The 22,212-nt window shown below is 43.2% G+C and overlaps 1 protein-coding gene across 1 annotated transcript in view; it reads left to right on the top strand.

Moving 5' to 3' along the window:
- The first annotated feature begins 1,536 nt into the window (after nucleotides 1–1,536).
- LRP8 (LDL receptor related protein 8) overlaps nucleotides 1,537–22,212 on the top strand; it is a 534,355-nt gene continuing 513,679 nt past the window's right edge. The window contains 2 exon segments of the mRNA XM_030207129.1: nucleotides 1,537–1,702; nucleotides 2,710–2,838. Of these exon segments, the coding sequence (XP_030062989.1) occupies nucleotides 1,555–1,702; nucleotides 2,710–2,838 (277 nt within the window). The 5' untranslated portion in view covers nucleotides 1,537–1,554.

Genomic DNA, 22,212 nt, shown 5'->3' with positions numbered 1-22,212 from the left:
AATTTTGCCCAATGGGGCTCACCGTTTCACTCTGCAATTAGCTTCCTCAGGGGGCCAAGTAACTAACAGCAAATCATAATGCCTGTAATCCAAAATATACCACGAAAATTACTTAAACTTATATGGTGTAAGCAGATATAATACATATAAAGAAAAGAAACACCGGCACAACCCTTATACAATGATGTCCATTGCTCATGTGGCACCGGAAGTGAAAGCAGTGATTAGAGGAAATGCATGGATATTTAAACCTCTCAATTAATTGACATTAATTATCAATACCTGTGCATAATTATGAAGGTATATACACCTGATACTGGGTTAGAAAAACGCAAACCATTCAATTATAGAATTTAATCCCTGTGGTTCAAGGGTTTGCAGTGTATAAATCCATCTTTGTTCTTTTCTAACCAAAGCCTTGTTTCTGTCCCCCCCCCCCCCACGAATATTTAAATAAGAAAATGAAGAAAAAAAAAAAAAAGAAAAACAGTGTATTCACTCACTCAACACTACATAATTTGAAGAGAATTTAGTGTGTAAGCACATTTCAGCTTATTGTTAGTATGTATATATTCAGCAATTTTGTTCTTTATAATAGTCTCTACCGTTTTGCCTGGCAGACATCAGGTTCCACTATTCCATAATTTCCCAGGCTACCCTCCCATCTTAGGTACCATGCTCGATTGTAAAGATAGTTACAAATTACTAATAATAGACGTGCAATTTTATTTTTTAGTTCTATCAGTACTCTGGGCTGTATACCATAATGCCACATGATTGATAGCCTTGGCCTCCCTGTATACCCTTTTAACCCCTTGGTCGTGGTCCAACTGCTTTCTTTTACCATACACAACATTCAATGCCACCATAACCTGCTACGTACTACTACTACTATTACTATTTAGCATTTCTATAGCGCTACAAGGCATACGCAGCGCTGCACAAACATAGAAGAAAGACAGTCCCTGCTCAAAGAGCTTACAATCTAATACGTCCGATTAAAGGTACACATTAATATTTTTAAAACAAACAAGCTAATAATTTGCACCAAATGACTCAGGAACCTCCGTCCCTCTCCTCTTCCAGCAACCCACTGGCTACAGCGACGCTGATTTTAAAATACAGAACAGAGAGTAATCAGTGTTTTCCCAGCTTAGTTGGGGGGGGGGGGGGGGGGACTAGGGTGGTCATCTTAGCGGTGGGAGACAGAAGCCAATTCCGCACCAGCACCTGGATCATTTGAAGGGGGGGGGGTTGCAACCTACCCTTATGACAGGGAAGAATAATACATGGTGTTCACACCTTGTCACAAAAGGGTTAACTAACAGCAGAGCCATCTGAACAGCGTCCGTCATGTTTGTAGTTTTCTGCGGGAACCTGTTCCTCCGGCGGCCACACAGTGGAGAGCCTCTGCCGCTGGCGCTGAAGTTGAAGGGGACCAGCGCGCGCCTAGCTCCAGGCTTGGCTGAGGGGAGCGACGGGAGTCGCGCAGCCATAGGTTGGCGAGCATAGGCCCCGCCCAGAGGGAAGCAGCAGCCTAGCCAGTTCAAACCCATGCGTGCAGTAGGAAGCAGAGAGACTTGTCGCCAGCATTTTTTCGGCTCCCGCTGGAAGCACGCCGGTCAGTCGGGTTATAAGAGCATGACGTGGTCGGGATTCATCCGGGCGCTCCTTCTTCATCTCTTATGGCAAATTCCGAAAGGTAAGAGCCGCTTATTGTTCTACATCTTGAATGTAGACGTTGCTGTCAAGACCCGTAATTACCTGCTTGCCTAGCATTATATGGGCACATGCATATGTTTCACTGCTGACTGCATTCTTAGCTTGGCAATATAAATGCCTCGGCATACAATGCGGTTGGATTGAAAAGCACTTTACTGCCTTTTCATAATTTTAATTTTTTTTTCTTCTGTGTGGACCTTGATAGTTTGCTGAGACGCCTTGGTACGTGAAATAGCTGGTTTCGCTGAATTGACAGGGATCTGGCTTCTTTTTGATCATGAAAGGAGAAAATTAAGCCAGCTGTGCTGATGCAGTTATTTTAATAATCTTTTGTTTCTAAGATGGAAGGAGTGCTTACATCAAGGCAGCGTGGCTATTTTGTGATCAGCGTTTACGAAAAAAAAAATGGTTTCTGACAATTTGGCGAATAAATGCTAATGTAGTTTTGTTTAAAGTAACATTGCATTAATATTATTTAAAGGTATGAAATAACAGGCTATGTTGTGTATGCTTTGTCAATGGTACACATTACTTTTACATTTTGTTTAAATTTGTATTAACTCGTTAAATGGGTGCACTAGTTCCTTGTTTTGATTTTAGTCTTTAGATATTTTTAAATTGACATCGAGGAGACTGAAGAATTAGTTTAATAAATTTAACTAAAGTATATAAAAACAATGCACCATCATTCCGTGATTTTATATTGGTCATTTCTAAAGGAAACCTCAAGAAATACGCATATCACTGAGTTCCGTATTTCCATTTAAGAGATACAAGTAGGGCATTCCGGAAAGAGCTACCTCCTAAATTAAAAAAAACAAAGTTTTTGGGTTAGGTTTGCGCTGTGCAGCGTTAACAATCAGCCCCTTATAATTTACAGTACAGAAAATAAAGCGGAAAGGCCTATGTCTTGATGTATGCTAGTGCTTGAGGGAGAGGGGGGCTGTACGCATTCATTTAATCTCCCCCCCTCCCCCCTTTACTCAGGAGCCGCAGAGATTACAAAAGAATGCGAGGAGAACCAATTTCTGTGCCGGAACGAGCGCTGCATCCCTTCCGTGTGGCGGTGCGACGAGGAGGACGATTGCTCGGATAACAGCGATGAGGATGGCTGCCGTAAGTAACCCGCTTATTCTTGCATTGCTCGTGCACCTGTGCCCATTGCGATCGCCTGGTTATTCTCGCAGTTCTTGAACTTGAACCCCTGTAGCTCAGCGGGGTGATGTGGCTGGGTCACGTGCCATTTCGCTTTAGGCCCCGGGCATGGCACTTTTCAGATATCCAGGCGAAAAAGAAAGATGATATGCTGCTGGTATTTTTTTTTATGAATGAAGTGTTTGCCCGAGTGGATGGCTTGTTCTGATTGGCTGCCGGGGAGCACCAGATGTCACGTGCGCTGTAGCTTCCTATGGGAGGGTAGGGAAGGTAGAGTAAGCTGTCAAGAAGACCCCTGACACCTCTGTGGCCGTGCTTCCCTGGCATCCAGTTATTCGACCCGCACAATGACTTTTCCCCACGAAGTCATGAGAGGTTAAGCGGGAATGCAGAAGGGAAGCATCCGAACGTGCAGCAGATAAGCACTGCTATCTAGAAAAAAGATAGCTGGCTCTGGGCAAGCTTGATGCGGTTTAGAGCATGTGCTATTTTCAGTTTAAACATTATTGATTTCTGACAGCTACGTACATACATACTTGGGCATAAACAGATGTGAATAAGATTTGTAGTGTATTGAGCTAAGCTCTTTGAGTTTTGTTTGGGAAACTTAGATTTAAAAAAAAGGATGGATTTTCACCTTTTGCAAGCTTTTTAGAAACGTCTTGATTATGGCCCTCTGAGTGTATTTTTAAATAGTGATGGCAGTGTATTTTGGTGCTGTACAATAGATCTGTTTCTCCTCCTCCCCCCCCCCCATTAGTTTAAATGGGCATGCAAGGTACAAGGAAATACATTTTTAGTTATGCAAGGTTACAGTTAATATCTGTACCAAAGTGAGAGAAATTGAACTTGACTTTTGTTGCTTCCAGCCTGGTATTAATTTAATTATATTTTTAATTTAATTTGTGCATTTATGTTCTGCTTAACCGATAATGATGGCTCAAGGTGAATTACAAAGAACACAGGAATTTATACATTAGATTAAAATCAAAATTATTTAAACAAGATATTAACAAAATTTAATTGGTATTGACCTTTTAAAGAGCCACATTTTTAACATACAGTGGAAATGTATATAATTCAGGCCTTGACAAATTTTTACTGAATCTAGGAGCCAATCCCAAAACTTAGGAGCTAGAGCTGAAACCTTTTTCGTTTCCCCTCCACCCCACACCCAAACTTGTTCACAGTGAAATCTGAAGTGTGTATATTGGGGGGGGGGGGGTGTAATCCTCTCTATGATCAGCAGTGGTTCCTTTAGAAACTGATTTACTAAGGGGCTCATTTTCAAAGCATTTAGACTTACAAACTTCAATCGTACTACTACTTATCAGGTAACCAATGGAATTTTGTAAGTCTTTGAAAATACGGGCCCTGTTTAACTAAGGTGTGCTACAGTTTTTAAGCACGTGCACAAAATTAGCGCACACTGTGTAGGAATATTGTGGGCGCCTTCACAGCACATGCTAAAAACGCTAACACGCCTGTAGTGCGGCTTAGTAAACAGGGCCCTAAGTCTCTGCGTTTAGTAAAGCAGTCCTTTAAGGTATCACTGCACATTACAGCCCAAAACCACAAGTTTCCCTTCCAGAAGCTTGTCGGCAGTGTGACGTTACCCAACTGATAGGTGAAGCAAAGACGTAATGGCCTTTGTTTCGCCTATCATCATGGCATGGGTCCTCACCTCTGCCTCTTATATCCCCCCTCCCCTTCACCCCTTCACTCAGTCTCTCTCTGTCTCTCATAACTCACCACCCCCCAGCCTTCATGCAGTCTGTCTCATTATTCACCCCCCCCCCCCCCCCCCCCCAGCCTTCATGCAGTCAGTCTCTCTTGCATCTTGCCATTGGGCAGCTTGCTACTTTCTTACTTACCCGCAGTGGTTCAGCTCATTGTTGTAAGTTGGAGCTGTGCGATGCAGGAAGTTTGGGTGCTCTCGTGGTTTGAATCCTGCCAGAGTACCCGAGCTTGCTTCATCATATGACTCAAGCTTACAACAGTAAACTGAACCACTGCAGACAGGGAGGAAATGTTTTCTAATACAGCACAAAAGTAAGTAATAAAAATTTTGGGGCAAGATATCTTGGGCACCAGGGTGTGATTTCTAGGCACCATGGTGACCTGGGATTTGTCGTGCCTTGACATGATTATTTGTGTTGGTCCGATTGTGACTAAAACAAATACTGGGGAGGGCATGCCACATTGCCTATAGAATTGCATGTGGTGAATTGTTTGAATTAATTATACATAGGTTAAAACTGAGTTTAAAAAGTTAGGGAGTCTTCAGTCATCCTCGCTTTCGTTGGCCACTCAGATTGATCGATAGTGAAAAGGCCTGGGTAAAGCTGAAGCTTGTGCGATAGCTGAGGTCTTACCTTCATACTTTTCGTACGGTGGTGCAAGTGACTGTATTGAGTCATACTGATTTTCAGTGCTACAGTATATATATCTAGGACTTCAAAGACAGTACTTAAGAAGTTAAAACTGATCCAGAATATTATAAGAAAATGTGGATCAAGGCTGCTCCTTTGCTTTATAGGCTACATTGGAGTCTGGAGTTCTTTTTATTATGTCTGGTGTTTAAGGTTTTTGCATGGGATTGAATCAATTGACCTGAAGAATTGTTTGAAAGTGTGCACCTCTACAGGAGAGTTGCTTTCCTAGTATATTCATAACTGGAATTTCTCAGACAAGGAATTTTAGGTTGAAGAGAACACAGGCGCAGTGTTTTTCTGGTGCAGTTCCTGTACTTTGGAACAAACTTCCCAGTGGCACTGAAAAACTCAGATGATTGAGGCTTTTTGAAAGAAACCGAATACATGGCTTTATAAAGAATATTATTGTAAATAAAGTGGGGGGGGGGAGGGGTGGGGTATATTGATTTTTGGGATTATGAAAGGTTTTATGACTATTTAGGAATTTTATATCGAAACCTGCTCTGGTCAAAAGTTGTGGGCTATAAAAGCCTGTATTTAAATTAAATTAGTTTGTTGCCATAAAATCAAGTGGCAGATTTTAACTATACAAAATCAAGTAGAAAGTTGTTCAACATGTCTGGATCGGTACCGTCTGTACATTGTTTGTTGTGTTTTTGAAGATAGATTTTAGACTAACAGCTGGGAGTGTTAACACTACATTGATCAGTTGAACACAGCTGTTGGTATTGAACATACCAAGTTAACCCAAATATTCATATAATTAGGAGCCAAACAATGTAATATCTTAAAATGAATCCTAGCCATAGTAGATAAGCAGGAGAGTGTAAAAAGGAGTGGCGAGACCATCTCTGGGAAAAGGTGACTAAAGTAATAAAAAAAAAAAAAAAGTAAGTTTTAGTGAATTCTGTTAGAGCAAACAATTTGTAATGGATCCTCATGAGCTTAGTCGAGATCGGGAGGCGGGGATATGCTGGGCAGACTTATACAGTCTGTGCCAGAGCCGGTGGTGGGAGGCGGGGCTGGTGGTTGGGAGGCGGGGATAGTGCTGGGCAGACTTATACGGTCTGTGCCAGAGCCAGTGGTTGGGAGGCGGGGATAGTGCTGGGCAGACTTATACAGTCTGTGCCCTGAAGAGGACAGGTACAAATCAAAGTAGGGTATACACAAAAAGTAGCACATATGAGTTATCTTGTTGGGCAGACTGGATGGACCATGCAGGTCTTTTCTGCCGTCATCTACTATGTGAAAAGTAAAAAAAAAAAAAAAAGTTACAGAAGTTCATACTGCTTATGGACCCATGACATGAACATAGCTCATCCTCAGCATTTTGGATCTGCGACTTTAGTCATCTTTTCCCAGAGATGATCATGTTTATCTAGGCTTTTCCTAGTCACTGGGATCCTGATTTCATAAAAGATTTCAAAAACAGTTGACCCCCAGTTTTACTCTTAATACTATATCTTTTATATCTACAGTGCTACTAGATGTATATAGCATTGTACAGAAAAGTTATTTCAGATAGGAATACAGCTGCCTGAGGCTTGCTTCATTCCCTCCCCCAGTCAGCCCTCTAAATCAATAGTTATAAACCCAGTTTTCAAGGCACACCCAGCCAGTCAGGTTTTTAGTATATCTATAATGACTATGTATGAGAGAGATTTGTAAGCACTTCCTTCTTGGTACACAATACTATCTTTTGGATATCTTGAAAACTTGACTAGTTTAGTGTGCCCTGCTGAAAATTCACTGATAGCTGGCTAAGTTCCGTTTAACAGGCCAGGTGCCATTCCTGGCTGGTTAAATGATTTTGACTGGGGGGGGGGGGGGGGGGGCGAATTACTACTCTTGTTACTTGGATAAGCTCTTGGAAAATTTTCAGTAAACAATAGACTGCTGATGTGGTGCATAAAGCTTAGGCAGCGATGAGTTTGTGAGCGGCTGGAGTGGTACCGCAGAGATCTGGTGAAATATAAAGTGAATTTGGATCGAGAATAATTTTTGTAAAACACGATCATCTGTGTCTGATAACAAAGACTGTGGGGCCCTTTTACTAAGCTGCGTAGGCACATACACGCGTGCTGCGCACGCCAACTTAGAGTCACCGCCTGGCTACTGTGTGGCCCAGGCGATAATTTCGTTTTTTGCGTGCGCTGGAAAGTAGTTTTTTATTTTCCTGTGTGCGGCGGAAACCGGACGGTAATCTTCATTCTATGCGCATAGACGATTACCGCACGGTTACTGCTAAGTCAGTGGGTGGCGGTAAGGTCTCGCACCCAAATGGGCGCGTGCCAGTTTTTATTTTGCCGCGCGTCCATCTTCAGCAAAAATTTTAAAAAGGCCTTTTTTACAGGCACGCTGAAAAATGAATCTGTGTTTGCCCAAAACACGCGCGTACACTAGCGCAGCCCATTTTTCAGCGCACGTTGGTAAAAGGACCCCTGTGTTTTGTTTACTTGGATGAAGAATTTGAGGTTTGACTGTTATTGTGAATCTTGACATAGTCTAACTCATGAACATTCATTGTGAATATCTTGAAAATCTGAAGGGACTAGGTGTGCCCTGAGGATTGGGTTGGCAATGACTGTCTAAAGAGAGATTTTAGTACCGTATTTATGAAGCCTTTATTGCAGAGACTAAGAATTATATCAGATGAACCAACTTTATCTCTTGGACCCCTGCCCTACTCTCATATTTAAGGTAGTAAAATAGGTCCTTGAGGACTGAATTAGGAAAATTTAAAAATACCTCTGTTAGCTAGGGTATTTATTTTATTTTTTGTTACATTTTGTACCCCGCGCTTTCCCGCTCAATGCAGCTTACATGGGGCAATGGAGGGTTAAGTGACTTGCCCAGAGTCACAAGGAGCTGCTTGTGCCTGAAGTGGGAATCGAACTCAGTTCCCCAGGACCAAAGTCCACCACCCTAACCACTAGGCCACTCCTCCACTCCTATAGGTAGACTCCTATAGTTTTAAAACTTCAAGAAGGGAAGGGAAATGGGACTTGATATACCGCCTTTCTGAGGTTTTTGCAACTACATTCAAAGCGGTTTACATATATTCAGGTACTTATTTTGTACCAGGGGGAAATGGAGGGTTAAGTGACTTGCCCAGAGTCACAAGGAGCTGCAATGGGAATCGAACTCAGTTCCCCAGGATCAAAGTCCGCTGCACTAACCACTAGGCTACTCCAACAGTGTGATATACTCAATACTTTCTCTAAAAAAAAAACCCAAAACAAAAAAACCTTGGAGAATGAGCTTTCATGGTGCAGTCTACTAAAACAGAAAATATTTGTATTTTGTTAGATTCCTTAGCAGTTGTGTTTCTGCACTGGTCATAGTATGGGAAACAGTGCAGATATTATTTATGAAGACCTGTTGCATCTGGGGTGTTTTAACCATAGAATACAATCCTGTTGTCCGTAAAATTGTATTCACTAAGGGGCCCTTTAACTTCAGTCAGTCAAGAGATAAGGAACTGATCCAAGTTGCAGTATGTGTAGCAGGCTAGTCCAGGTGCAGAGTGAGTGTATAGTCAGTCAGTCACTCTATGTATTAAAGGCTTGGGGGAAGAGCCAGACAGACTTTCATCTGATGAGGAGTAACCTAGTGGTTAGTGCAGTGGACTTTGATCCTGAGGAACTAGGTTTGATTCCCACAGCAGCTCCTTGTGACTCTGGGCAAGTCACTTAACCCTCCATTGCCCCTGGAACAAAAATAAGTACCTGAATATATGTAAACCACTTTGAATGTAGTTGCAAAAACCTCAGAAAGGCAGTATATCAAGTCCCATTTCCCTTTCCCTTATGACATCACAATATCAGAGCCAAGTATCGGGCAATCAAGCCACTGTGACATCACTGATGAGGTTGGTTCTTATTGGTGGAATGAGTGGAGGAGTAGCCTAGTGGTTAGTGCAGTGGACTTTGATCCTGGGGAGCTGAGTTCGATTACCACTGCAGCTCCTTGTGACTCTGGGCAAGTCACTTAAACCTCCATTGCCCCAGATACAAAATAAGTACCTGAATATATGTAAACCGCTTTGAATGTAGTTGCAAAAACCTCAGAAAGGCGGTATATCAAGTCCCATTTCCCTTTCCCTTATGACATCACAATATCAGAGCCAAGTATCGGGCAATCAAGCCATTGTGACATCACTGATGAGGTTGGTTCTTATTGGTGGAATGAGTGGAGGAGTAGCCTAGTGGTTAGTGCAGTAGACTTTGTTCCTAGGGAACTGAGTTTGATTCCCACTGCAGCTCCTTGTGACTCTGGGCAAGTCACTTAACCCTCCATTGCCTTAGGTACAAATAAGTACCTGCATATACTATGTAAACAGCTTCAAATGTAGTTGTAGAAAGGCGGTATATCAAGTCCCGTTCCCTTTCCAGAAGTAGAGGTAGTCTCGAGTTATACTTAGCTGAGAAGACTGGCAGGTATCACATCATACAATTTCTTTTGACAAAGGTACAGATAGTGCTGATCCTTGAGATGACCTTAGAGGTCTTAAAGCTGTGTAAAGGGCTAACTTATTCTTTACGTACTCTGGCCCATTTTGTCTGAGGACCTTGAAAATCAAACAGAGAATTTTAAATGTAGCCCTGTAGTAACACTGACTCTGTACCACTTGAGATTCTAAAAACACAAGCTGGATGTCATCAGTGCGTACGATTATAAATAATGTGCATATACTGTTGACATCCAGGTTGTGTTTTGCCTTTTTTTTTTTCTTAGATACTGACAAAAATTCTGCTCTCTGCCTTTCTAATCTTAATTTGAATGTAGGGCAATTTGAGTAATTAGCTGTTTTGGAACGCATTACCCATGGCCTTGAAAACCATGGACAATCTAACTAGCTTTCGCAAAGCTTTGAAGACACATCTTTTCAATAAAGCCTACAAGAAGCATCCTTAATGAAATAAACCATTCCTTAAACCACCCAACACCTCTCACACGACCTTACCTAACACCTGCCATCTAAACCCTCTTTACCTTCAGCTTACTACCTACCGACTGTATTTCAAACCATGTAACGATTATATCATTACAACACTCTGTAAGCCACATTGAGCCTGCAAAAAGGTGGGATAATGTGGGGTACAAATGCAGATTCTCGGCGGCCATTTTGAATCTCGCCGAGACCGTTGGAAAGCATTGAGAAGCACGGAGAGCAGCGCGATGGGCAGGAAAGAGGGGGCTCTTTCCTGCCCCGACGTCACTAGACCACCAGGGAACACGGAATCCTGTAAGTACGGGACGGAGGTCCAAAACCCGGACAAGACGCACCGGAGCACCTAGGTTTTAGAGGAGGGAAAGAGGAAAATTTTTTTTTCCTATTTCCCTCCTCTAAAACCTAGGTGCGTCTTATGGTCCGGTGCGTCTTATAGTCCGAAAAATACGGTAGCTAATAATTATTCTGGTTAGAGTTTTGGCTTGTCTTATCTCTTTGGAGTACGATTTTGTCCTTATGTGGTCCCAAAATACAGAATAAGGTTTTTATGAATGTTTGCCGGCAGTACAAGGGAATAATGCCACATTTTAGAAATATATGTTGTACTGTATATGTATATTGGTATGGCAAACAAAGCAGTTGCAAAAGCTAGCAAAAGTACAAATCACAACTGTATTCCCTAAAAGACAAGCAAAAACCACATAGCACTCTTGGAACTTAGCAGTGATTTCTATCTAATCCCGAACCGTAGGAAGGAAACCACTGTTCTCACTTGAGTTCTGAGAGGCACACGGAAGAGTCCTTGGCTCCCCCAGTGTGGCAGCTCTCACTTCTCCTTCTTGGACTCTGAGCTGATAATTCGCAGCTGGCTCCTGGATCAGCCAGCCTGGCTGTACAAGGTCATGTAGATAGGATGCCCTGGAAGGCTGGCTGAGTGACAATCCTGGATGCTTGCCTTTCTCAGGAACTCAAGAGTTACAAGATGACGTCATGGACGGTAAAGTAACACACATTAGAGAAAGATGTCCAAGAACCCAGAGCTATCTGCTCTAAGGAGTCGCGCTCTCTCTCCTAGGATAGTATAGCTTAGTTTCCTCAGATTCTCCATTGGAGGTGATACTTTCTCATGAGCCCATGATTACATGTTACACATTGTATCATGCATAAAACAGTTCTCTGATTGGATGATGGGATTGTTACAAGAAATTATTTATTTTGGGGAAAATAGCTCTAGAGAGCACTCGCTACTGTTTATAATTTAAGAGCAGGTGCTGTATGTATAAGTTTTAGGATATTAATTTCTCCACCAATCACCAAAGGTGATAATTGCAATAAATTAAATATATAGCTTCAATATACTCAGAACACAAAGAAACCGTATTTTTAGCTTCAAAAAGGTTGATTTAATATACAATTGCACACGAGAGGTAGGTTTTAAGAGATCTTTACAGGTAATCTGTGCATAAAATAGAACAAAGTTGCAGGTAGGTTAACTTACAAGTCCTTGTTACAAGCATGCTGTGGTCCAGCTGATTGATGAGCACATGTTGAGGAGCAAGGCATCAGGAGAGCTTCTGCAGTGAGTGGATCTGAGTTGCTTGCAGTGAAGAGAATCTGAGTTGCTGGCAGTTGATGAGAATCTGAGTTGCTGGCAGTTGATGAGAATCTGAATCTTGGGGAAACAGCTTTTGCTTTTATACCTTGCAAGCTGCAGGAGGATATGCCATGTGGATCTTTGCTGGCTTCCTGGTTTTTTGCACACAACCCCTGAGTCCTGGTCTCATGTTTGCACACGACCCCTGAGTCCTGGTCTCATGTCTTATGACATCACGAGACTTGCTGTCTGGCAAATGGTCTTTTGATGTCCTGTTCAGTCTCTGGGGCAGATACACATTACAAGTCCTTCCTTTCTGCACATGTCTGGAAGCTGATGGGAGGGGCAGGTATACCTTTGACAAGCAAATGTCCTGTTTATGCTTCCTCTGAGTTCTTTGTTTTCAATGGGGTATTCAGGTGCCCACCTTAGTCATGCCTTTGTTAGGTGGGAGGGCAGAGGAAGCTCTTTTGTGTTTAAGTGTTTGTAATTAACTATCCCTGCTCTCAGAAGTTCCCAGAAAAAGGAATGGAGAGAGAGGGGCTTGAAATGAAACTATTTTCTATTTAAAAGCTGCACAAATATATTGGTGTATATATATGTATCTGATCCAACACAACATCATGCTACACATTTAATTCTGATGATTGGCTTATACCATAACAGGATGAGTTGGTCACATGAATTCTCTCTAGACCAATCGGGTACAGGTGTAGATGTGAGCAATGGCCGAAGTGCTGATGGACAAACTATAGTCCATCCTGGCCTATGTTATCAGATTGTTTTAGGTCAGTGTGCATACAGTGTTGCTAACCAGGAACATAAGCCCCCCAGAAATATCTTGTGGAAAGTGTCAGACCTCGTGATCGCGCAAGCAATGAACAAAGGCCTATTCAATGTCTTTGCACAAACATGTCTTTGTAAAGTCCATCGTGGAGTGCATTAGGAATCCATGATAGGATGGTTATGAAGCAGTTGTGTTTGGGTCATAGGCCTCTGTTAGGCTAATGCAGGCTTGTATGAGCAGTGTATATTCCTACAATAGTACAGATGTGCACAAGCAGAAATTTTTGGTTTTTCATTTTGGCATATTTTTCAGGTGTGTGTTTTTTTTCACACACCTTTTTTTGTAAACCTTTTAAACATGCATCAGAATTTAACATGTACAAATCAAATGTATGTTTACCTATGAATTAGGATACACTAAATCAATTTTTTTGCTCACACTAAAACAATTTTAAGTTGCGTTACAGAACTGAATGTTGCATCTTGAGTAGTTAGAGACTATAACAGGAATATAAGCCATTCTGGAGGGTGGTGGCACGCTCTTCCTGGTAGACAAGATCCAGAATCTGTGGGCAGTTGATTAAAAGTTAAACAAGATGGTGGCCAAAAATGCCTTTGCACATATGCTCTGTGCACAAATCTGTTAATTTGGTTAATTTTGCTAAACTGGTCTATGGCCTTGCAAACTGTTGCAAGATTCTGTTTTAGAAAGTATGTTGGGCTTCCTTCCAAGTCCATATTGGTGCTGCTGCTCAATGCCTGAAGTCCCTCCACTGACTGCTTGTTCTCTTTTGAGCACAGTTTAGGAGTTTTTTTGTGTGTGTTTTTTTTGTTTACAAGTGTGTACCCGGACAGAGTGATAGCAGGAGTGGGGTGGATGTTAAGATAGAGAAGAGGTGAAGGCTGGGGGAGGGCACAGTATCATTCTGGCACTGGGAAAGAGGTAAGCAGGAAGGCAGAATTGTTTAAAATTTAGACCATTGCATTATTCCTGTTCCCAATAAAATTACTATAGTTCAGTCGTGATTATCCAACCTTTGCTAATCTGACCATCCAGCATATCCGACAGACTGTGTCGTCATCGCATTGCTGTTAAGAGCTGTGCGGCTTCACACGCTGCAAGGAACCTATTCAATGAGTCTTCACAAATCAGACCCTTATATCTCGCACCTTCCCGCACCCTACACAGTCTGTGTTTCACTTCATTAGCGTCCTCAGGGGTCGGACTCAATTGTTTCAAACTCATTCATGGATATCAGGTAGACAGGAACTCACAGCACATCCTGCCGGCATGCCCCAGCGCCAGAAAATCTGCATGCGTCGGCCTTTTTTAGGAATGTGCTAGAAATGGGCTTAGCGCTTCATAACATGAACTTTCTTAGGTGCTAAGTCCATTTTGTAGAGCATCTTACGCCTAGTAGGAGTCGGATGGATTTGGAAGTGTCACTTGTAGAAGTGGTGGTGGATGTTGCTTGCGGGAGGTATTAACTTGCTATGAAATAAGGATTAAAAACACAGTGCCAGCTTTAATGAAGAATACACGGAGAGGGTGGTGGACGCTTGGAATGCCCTCCCGCGGGAGGTGGTGGAGATGAAAACGGTAACGGAGTTCAAACATGCGTGGGATATGCATAGAGGAATCCCGTGCAGAAGGAATGGATCCTCAGAAGCTTAGCTGAAATTGGGTGGCGGAGCAGTTGGGGGGAAGAGGGGGTGGTGGTTGGGAGGCGAGGATAGGGGAGGGCAGACTTATACGGTCTGTACCAGAGCCGGTGATGGGAGGCGGGAAATACTGCTGGGCAGACTTATATGGTCTGTGCCCTGAAAAGGACAGGTATAAATTCAAGGTAAGGTATACACATATGAGTTTGTCTTGGGCAGACTGGATGGACCATGCAGGTCTTTTTCTGCCGTCATCTAATATGTAATATGTTAATATGTTACACAGCTTTTTTTTTCTCCCCTATATGGACTGGGCACTGAGATGAAGTCGTAATAGCAGTATTATTATTATTATTATTTATTGTATTTGTACCCCACATTATCCCACCTTTTTGCAGGCTCAATGTGGCTTACAGAGTGGTGTTATGAACCAGTCATTACATGTTCTTATGAACATTACATGATCTTATATACTGTCACCAGGGGCGTATCTGAACTTCAACGGTAGGGGGGGCCAGAGCCGAGGACAGGGGGCACATTTTAGCCCCCCCCCCCCCGCTGAAGACGACGCCGCCGCCACCACTCCCCCCCGCCCGACTACTTTAAACCCCCCCTCCTCCCGCCGTCGCGCCTCACCTCCCTTTGCTGGCGGGGGCTGGCCCGCCAGCCGAAGTCTCCGTCCTTCCTTCCGTCACTCTGCCGTCATGCCTCACTTCCCTTTGCTGGCGGGGGACCCCAACCCCCGCCAGCTGAAGTCTCCGTCCTTCCTTCGTTTGGGTTTGGTGGTTTCTGACGTCCTGCACGCTGCACGTTGTACGTGCGTGCGTGCAGGACGTCAGAAACCACCAATCTCAAACAAAGGAAGGACGGAGACTTCGGCTGGCGGGGGTTGGGGTCCCCCGCCAGCAAAGGGAGGTGAGGTGCAACAGCGGAGTGACGGCAGGAGGAGGGGGGTTGAGAGTGTCATTGGTAAGGGGGTCCAGGGGCAAATCTGCAGGGGCCAGGCCCCTGTGGCCCCATAGCAGATACGCCCCTGACTGTCACTAACAAGCTGAGGAATGAGGTGATTTAGGTGGAGATGTGTAAGTTAGTGTCATATGGGAGGTGTTTTTGATGTATTTGTGTAGGGAATGATTTAGATCCTGAAGGGTTTTATTTGTAAGCTTTATTGACGAGATGTGTCTTCAAGGATTTGCGAAAGCTGGGTAGGTTGTCCATGGATTTCAGGGCCATAGGTAGTGCGTTCCATAACTGTGTGCTTTTGTACGCAAAGGTAGTAGCATTGGCCTGTTTGTATTTCATTCCTTTGCAGCTGGGGATGTTCAAAATAAGGGCCCCCCCAGAGCTGGAGGAGGAACAACAGTAAGAGGAAGTGAGGTCCAATGAAGCAGTTCAGTTTATTAAATCTTGGATTCTTCGTTTGACCTTATTTCCTCTTACTGTTGTTTCTCATCCATGAGGCATTGCTACTCCTTTACTTCAGAGGGAGGGAGAATCCATCTGCAGAAGGTACAGGAGTAGTTTTAAAAAAATGGATCATTTTCTTCCTGAACCCCCCCTGCACTGCGAGAGCTGCTTAGGTGTCATTTACACAATCGGACAGTGGCAATCAAAGATTAAACCACAATGGGACCAGATAAAACTGAACTCAGTGAAATATATTTTCTTTGACCCACTACGTTTAAATTCTTTCTGGGAATCTAAGAAGGTAACTACCCCAATTCCAAATTCAGAAATGGTTTTGACAATTACTCCTTAATTATATAAATATATCCTGTGAACCTCCTTTCAGGGCTCCGAATGAAAATTTAAACGTCTGTTTTTCCCTTAAATTGTGCCTTGTTTTTCTCCCCCCATAATTGTGGACTAACATAAGATGATTATAAATTGTTTTCAGTAATATTAACATATTTCTTGTTTTAATATTGGGAATATAATCCTCTTTTTTTTCTGTACAAGATATGTTCTTGGAATTGTTAAAAGAAATATAAAGAATTAAAAAAAAAAACCCCCAAAAACAATGGGACTAGATAGATGTAACTGACACATGGTGATACAAGAGGATTAAAGATGACAATGTAAAGCATTTCTTCCAGTGATAGACCAGAAGGGACCCTCAGTACATCTGACCTAGATAGAAGAGAGGAATATAGAGAAGAGTGCATTTTCTGTGGTTATACTTTCAAATACAGTTTTGCATTCTTCTCTACCAAAATACAAAATCTGAGCAGCTAACATATTTCATTGCATCAGACTGAAAACTCAGATGGGAAAATCATCCTACACTTAACCAATCTGTCCAGCACAAGCATAATGGTGCTCATTTTCAAAACATGATACTACTACTTAACATTTCTAAAGCGCTACTAGGGTTACGCAGCGCTGTACAAATTAACATAGAGGGACGGTCCCTGCTCAAGGAGCTTACAATCTAAGAGACAAGTGAATGGACAGTCCGATAGGGGTGGTCAAATTGGGGCAGTCTGGATTTACTGAACGGTAAGAGTTAGGTGCCAAATGCAGCATTGAAGAGGTGGGTTTTAAGCCAAGACTTGAAGATGGGCATGGAGGGGGCTTGGCGTAAGGGCTCAGGAAGGTTGTTCCAAGCATAGGGTGAGGCGAGGTAGAATGAGCGGAGCCTGGAGTTGGCGGTGTTGGAGAAGGGTACAGAGAGGAGGGATTTGTCCTGTGAACGGAGGTTACGGGCGGGAACGTAAGGGGAGATGAGGGTAGAGAGGTAGTGAGGGGCAGCAGACTGAATGCATTTGTAGGTAAGAAGGAGAAGCTTGAACTGAATGCAGTATCTGATTGGAAGCCAGTGAAGTGACCTGAGGAGAGGGGTGATATGAGTATATCGGTTTTGGCGTAATATGAGACGTGCCGCAGAGTTCTGAACAGATTGAAGGGGGGATAGATGGCTAAGTGGGAGGCCGGTGAGGAGTAAGTTGCAGTAGTCTAGGCGAGAGGTAATGAGAGCATGGAAGAGAGTTCGGGTGGTGTGTTCAGAGAGGAAAGGGCGAATTTTGCTGATGTTAAAGAGGAAGAAGCAGCAGGTCTTGGCAATCTGCTGGATATGCGCAGAGAAGGAGAGGGAGGAGTCATAGATGACTCCGAGGTTGCGGGCAGATGAGACGGGGAGGATGAGGGTGTTATCAGCTGAGATAGAAAGTGGAGGAAGAGGAGACGTGGGTTTTGGTGGAAAGACGATGAGCTCGGTCTTGGACATGTTCAGTTTCAGGTGGCGGTTGGACATCCAGGCAGCAATGTCGGATGATAAGACTTATAAAGTTCCATAGTAACATATGTAACTTTTTGTAACTTTATGTGCTTTGAAAATGAGCCTTAATATGAACTTTTTTTTTAAATATATTTTTTTATTAATTTCCATAAGGAGCAAAGTAACAGCAACATCATCTCAACAATAGTAAGCTTCTTATATAGAACTTGATTGCTCTAATACCACTTTTTACGTCAACCCCCCCCCCCCCCAATTATCCTTTAATGACTCAGTTTCAATATTCAATTATAAATATGACATGTCAGGAGCAGTTTGAGCTGAGGACCACTTCTCATAAATTTCCCACGTTTTATATGGATGGAAACAGTATTTTTCTGTTCCAGATTAATGGTTAATTTATTTACTAGGCTTTATTTGCCACTTTTTTTTTTTTTTTTAATGAATTCACTCAAGGCTGTGTACAGTAAGAATAAGTCAAACACAGGCAATGAACAATTAAGCAGTAAATTTCCTTAGCGTATGAAGCAGATGAATCCAAGAACTGGTGGGTTGTGTCCGTCTACCAGCAGGTGGCGATAGAGATTACAAAGCTGAAGGTAGTGATACTAAACGGCCAGCTCCTTCTTCACCTCAGTACATCTCTATCTCCAGCAGGTGGTGGACGGCGCTTCAGCAGCTCCTGGATTTGTCTGTTGGGGATACTCCTGGGTCCTGTGGGCCAGTTGACTTTAGGGGTGTCTGGCTGGTGGTGCCGACTGTGGGGGCCATATTCAGTCTTCTGGGTCCCTCCTTCACCCTTTCCCCCCTTGCCTCCTGGTCTTTAGAGCTGTAGCCTTCTTCACCCTTAATTTGAACCTTTCTTCTTAAGAGAGCTAGGCCTCAGTAGCCCTTTTCGTGATTGGGGGAGTTTTTATGCCTATCTCGGGTAGATGGGTTCTAGAGGGCTAAGTTTTCCAGAAGGAATCTGATGGTCCTGCGATGTGCCTTGTTATTTTCGGGATGCAGGTCAGACACTGGGGGCTTCCCTGGGGCAGGGGATTTGTGACCTCCCCCCCCCCGCCCCCAAATTCATTCTGCTGCTCTGTATGCCTTTATGTTGCAGAAGTCTGGTAGGGAGCTAACAGTTCCTTTTTAGTTCAGCCTTTGGAGTTTTCTGGCTTGTACCCTGTCTCAGTCTCTTGATGGACCCTGCCCCAAAGAGGGGATGTTTTCTCTCCAGCTGAGCAGTAGGGTCCATTTCTCCCATCTTCCTCTATTTGGAGGGAATCTTTTCAGGGCAGTCCCTTTCTGCACAAAGGCAGCAAGAATCACCAGAGCTGGCAAGCCATGTTTGCCTAAGTGGGTACATTGATAGCAGTAGGCCTCGCTGCCTGTGGTGAGAAACAGTGAACAGCATCGGAGCAGGGCTCCTTGTATGTTGTGCCGCTGAAAGGGCCTATTTAGTGTTTTTATTTACAGACTTTTCTGTCCCCTCAGTTTTTCTCTGAGGGCAGTTGCTTGAGCAGCTTGGAAGTTTCTCTCCATCCTTTGTGAAACTCTTTTTATACTGGCAGTACAGGCCTACTACCTGATACACATTAGCTTTGTCATTTTTGTTCTGGAGAAATTTGCACAGAATTCCTCTCCTGTGGAGCGTTGGAGTTTAATCGCTGGAATGGAGATGCGGGCTTGGGGAAGAGAGAGAAGGTTGAGGGTTTTGATGTGAGGAGGAGAGAAAGAGAGCTAGGGAGCAAAATGGTGGGGGAGAAACAGGGGAAGGGTTGACCCAGGTGGAGATTTGACCTCTTCCTCGCCCTTCTCTCAGGGTCACTTCTGGGAAAAGGTTCAAGTAGAAGGCGGGAGAGAGCTGGGGGCGGAGCCAGGGTTTATGATGAGGCCTTCTGCACCAATATTAAACTGTATGTCTGAGTAATAATGTTTCTGTGTTGTATTATAAATTGTTTGGACACCGTTTGGCCGATTTTCAGACTGCAGGAGTTAGACCCACTGTCGGCGTTCAGCCCAGATATTCGGTGCCAGGCAATGTCCGGTGACTGGCATTGAATATCCGGTTTATTTTTGGTCAGGTTCAAGATAACCGGCTAAGTCAGACTTAGCCGGTTATCTTGAAACCGGCCAAAGATATTCTACGGTTTCACGTGACCAAATATGGCAGCTAAACGCACTTAAAAAATCGACAGCTAGCCAGTTATTTCACGCGATATAACCAGCTACCAGGGATACTCAGTGGGTATAGCCAGTTATTACCTGCTGAGTATTGGCAGATGGCTGCTTAGGTGCTATTTAACCAATCAGCTGCCATTCTGGCCAGTTAAATGACGCTGAATATTGGGGGCGTGACTATATTTGAACAAACAGATTGAGAAATTTTAGAATTCTCCAAGACACTACCTATTTTACCTTTTTAAGTGTCAGCTGGCTGGTGTTTTTGATACTTGGCTTGAATGGTGCATTAGTCCTTGGCTTGAGGTGTTGAAGATGATGTAGTCAAAACCTTGGGGAAAGAAGGAAGAGGATTTCTTGTAAATGAGAAAAGGCTGTTGCTCAGTATATAGTCTAGGCAAGCTTCCTAGATGATCAGGGACCTTGAATAATGTGCTGTGACTGAGGGGCATTAATTTATTACCCTAACATAGCTGGTATTTAAAATACCAAGTGCCATTCTATACTGTCATCTGTAGAGGTCTTAATTGTTTGTTATGATTTGTGCAGAAAGGCTGTTCTGCTCGCCTATGGTCATATCATCCCTCCAGTCATATCTCAGAAAAAGTCACCTCATGCCTGGGTCCCTTTAGTACTCTATCCTCAGAGCACTGTCATTGTGGTAATGGCAGGCTGTAATTCATTTTTGGAGCTCTCTCGCTCTCTTATGTATTTGCTGCCTACCAAGTTCATTACTTATAAATGTTGTTCTCGTGAGATTTTTTGTTAAAGAAAATTTACAGCGTTGTTAACAAGGCCCTGTTTAACATCTTTGCATTGCCAATTTCTCTGCTGTTGGCAGTTTTTGATGAAGACAATCTTAATATGCTTGTTACCCAGCTAGGATTCTGCACAATTCTTGGCAAGGCTTTTAAAAATTCTTTCCAGTCCAAAGGAGGTTGGAAAGAATTAGTATACAGAAGGTCTGGGGACAAAATAACCCTTCTAAAATTTAATGGAAACATGACCAAAGTTGATGAGAAAAATTGGTGAAAATACACAGTGTTCAAAAACAGGCCAGATTGGACTGGGGGGGGGTCCCCGCCCACCCTCCAAAATGACCTATGCATTCTTGGGCGAACCAGTTTTCAGTTTCTGCAGTACAGGCAAATTTGTGCACGGGGATAGCACAGCTACACATGCATGCATGCACCCAGGGTTGTAAGAAATTCCTTGAGCCCTGCTTTGCATGCTTTCCCGTTTGTTTAACTTCTGTAAATTGTGTTCCTGGGTGGTCCAGGAATGTTGGTTTTGAACGGCTCCTGTTCTCCAAAGGGAGAGAGACTTGTTTGTGTGGAGGTGTGTATGTGTATCTGTCCTACACTAATAATTTTCCTATTCAGTATCGTATTGGCATGCCAGAGGACAGGAGAAGTAAAAAGCAGCTTTTTTTTTTCCCCCCTCAACAAACATTTTTTGTGCTTTGCATCCATTCTACTTCTGAAGAACAACAGAGATTTACTATGAGGCATATTTTCAAAGCACTTAGCCTTCCAAAGTTCGATAGAAATCTGTGGAACTTTGGAAGGCTAAGTGCTTTGAAAATATGCCTCTTTGTCAAGTATACACAAAAATGATGAGCTATTTTAGAGGGATCTGCTTTCTACAAATAAACACAAGCAGTTGGATTACTAAAAACTAGAGCTATACCAAATAGCATTTTACTATTTGGCTGAATACGAATAATGAAAGATATTATTCGGCCGAATGTGAATAATGGGCATTGAGCTTTTTAGCATAACAAATAATAAAGAAGCAATGTGAAATCGGAGATCAAGTGTTTTTCGTTTGGATTTAGCACAGTAGGGCCCTTGATTATTAGTATCTGATTTTAAATCACTGTTTGGCCGAATAGGAATGATGTATTTAGGGCATTATTCAGGGGGCGAATCGAATACGAATATTCAGTACAGCCCTATTGAAAACAGTTTGGTTTTGCATCTGATCCATAGCAAAGTTTTTGGAGATGTCAAATTTTATTAGGCTTCTCATCAATTTAGATTTCCCCCCCCCTCCCCCCCGTGCTGTATTGTATTCCATGGATATGCTTGCACAGATATGTCACGTAATAGTGCTTCGGGTATGTATCCTAATAACACCAAGGGTTGTGTTTACTAAGGCGCATTAGTGTTTTAATGCGCGTTAATGGTTGATGTGCATTAAACGCTAATGCGCTCATAGAAATGTATTGGCGCGTTTACCTACAAATGCACTCAGTCTGCTGCCCCTCACTACCTTTCTACCCTCATCTCTCCTTACGTTCCCGCCCGTAACCTCCGTTCACAGGATAAATCCCTCCTCTCAGTACCCTTCTCCACCACCGCCAACTCCAGGCTCCGCTCATTCTGCCTCGCCTCACCCTATGCTTGGAACAACCTTCCTGAGCCCTTACGCCAAGCCCCCTCCCTGCCCGTCTTCAAGTCTTTGCTTAAAGCCCACCTCTTCAATGCTGCGTTCGGCACCT

The sequence above is a fragment of the Microcaecilia unicolor genome, chromosome 6 (genome assembly GCF_901765095.1).
Source record: "Microcaecilia unicolor chromosome 6, aMicUni1.1, whole genome shotgun sequence".
NCBI classification, from domain to species: Eukaryota; Metazoa; Chordata; class Amphibia; order Gymnophiona; family Siphonopidae; genus Microcaecilia; species Microcaecilia unicolor.
This window is presented reverse-complemented; position numbering and strand designations above follow the sequence as displayed.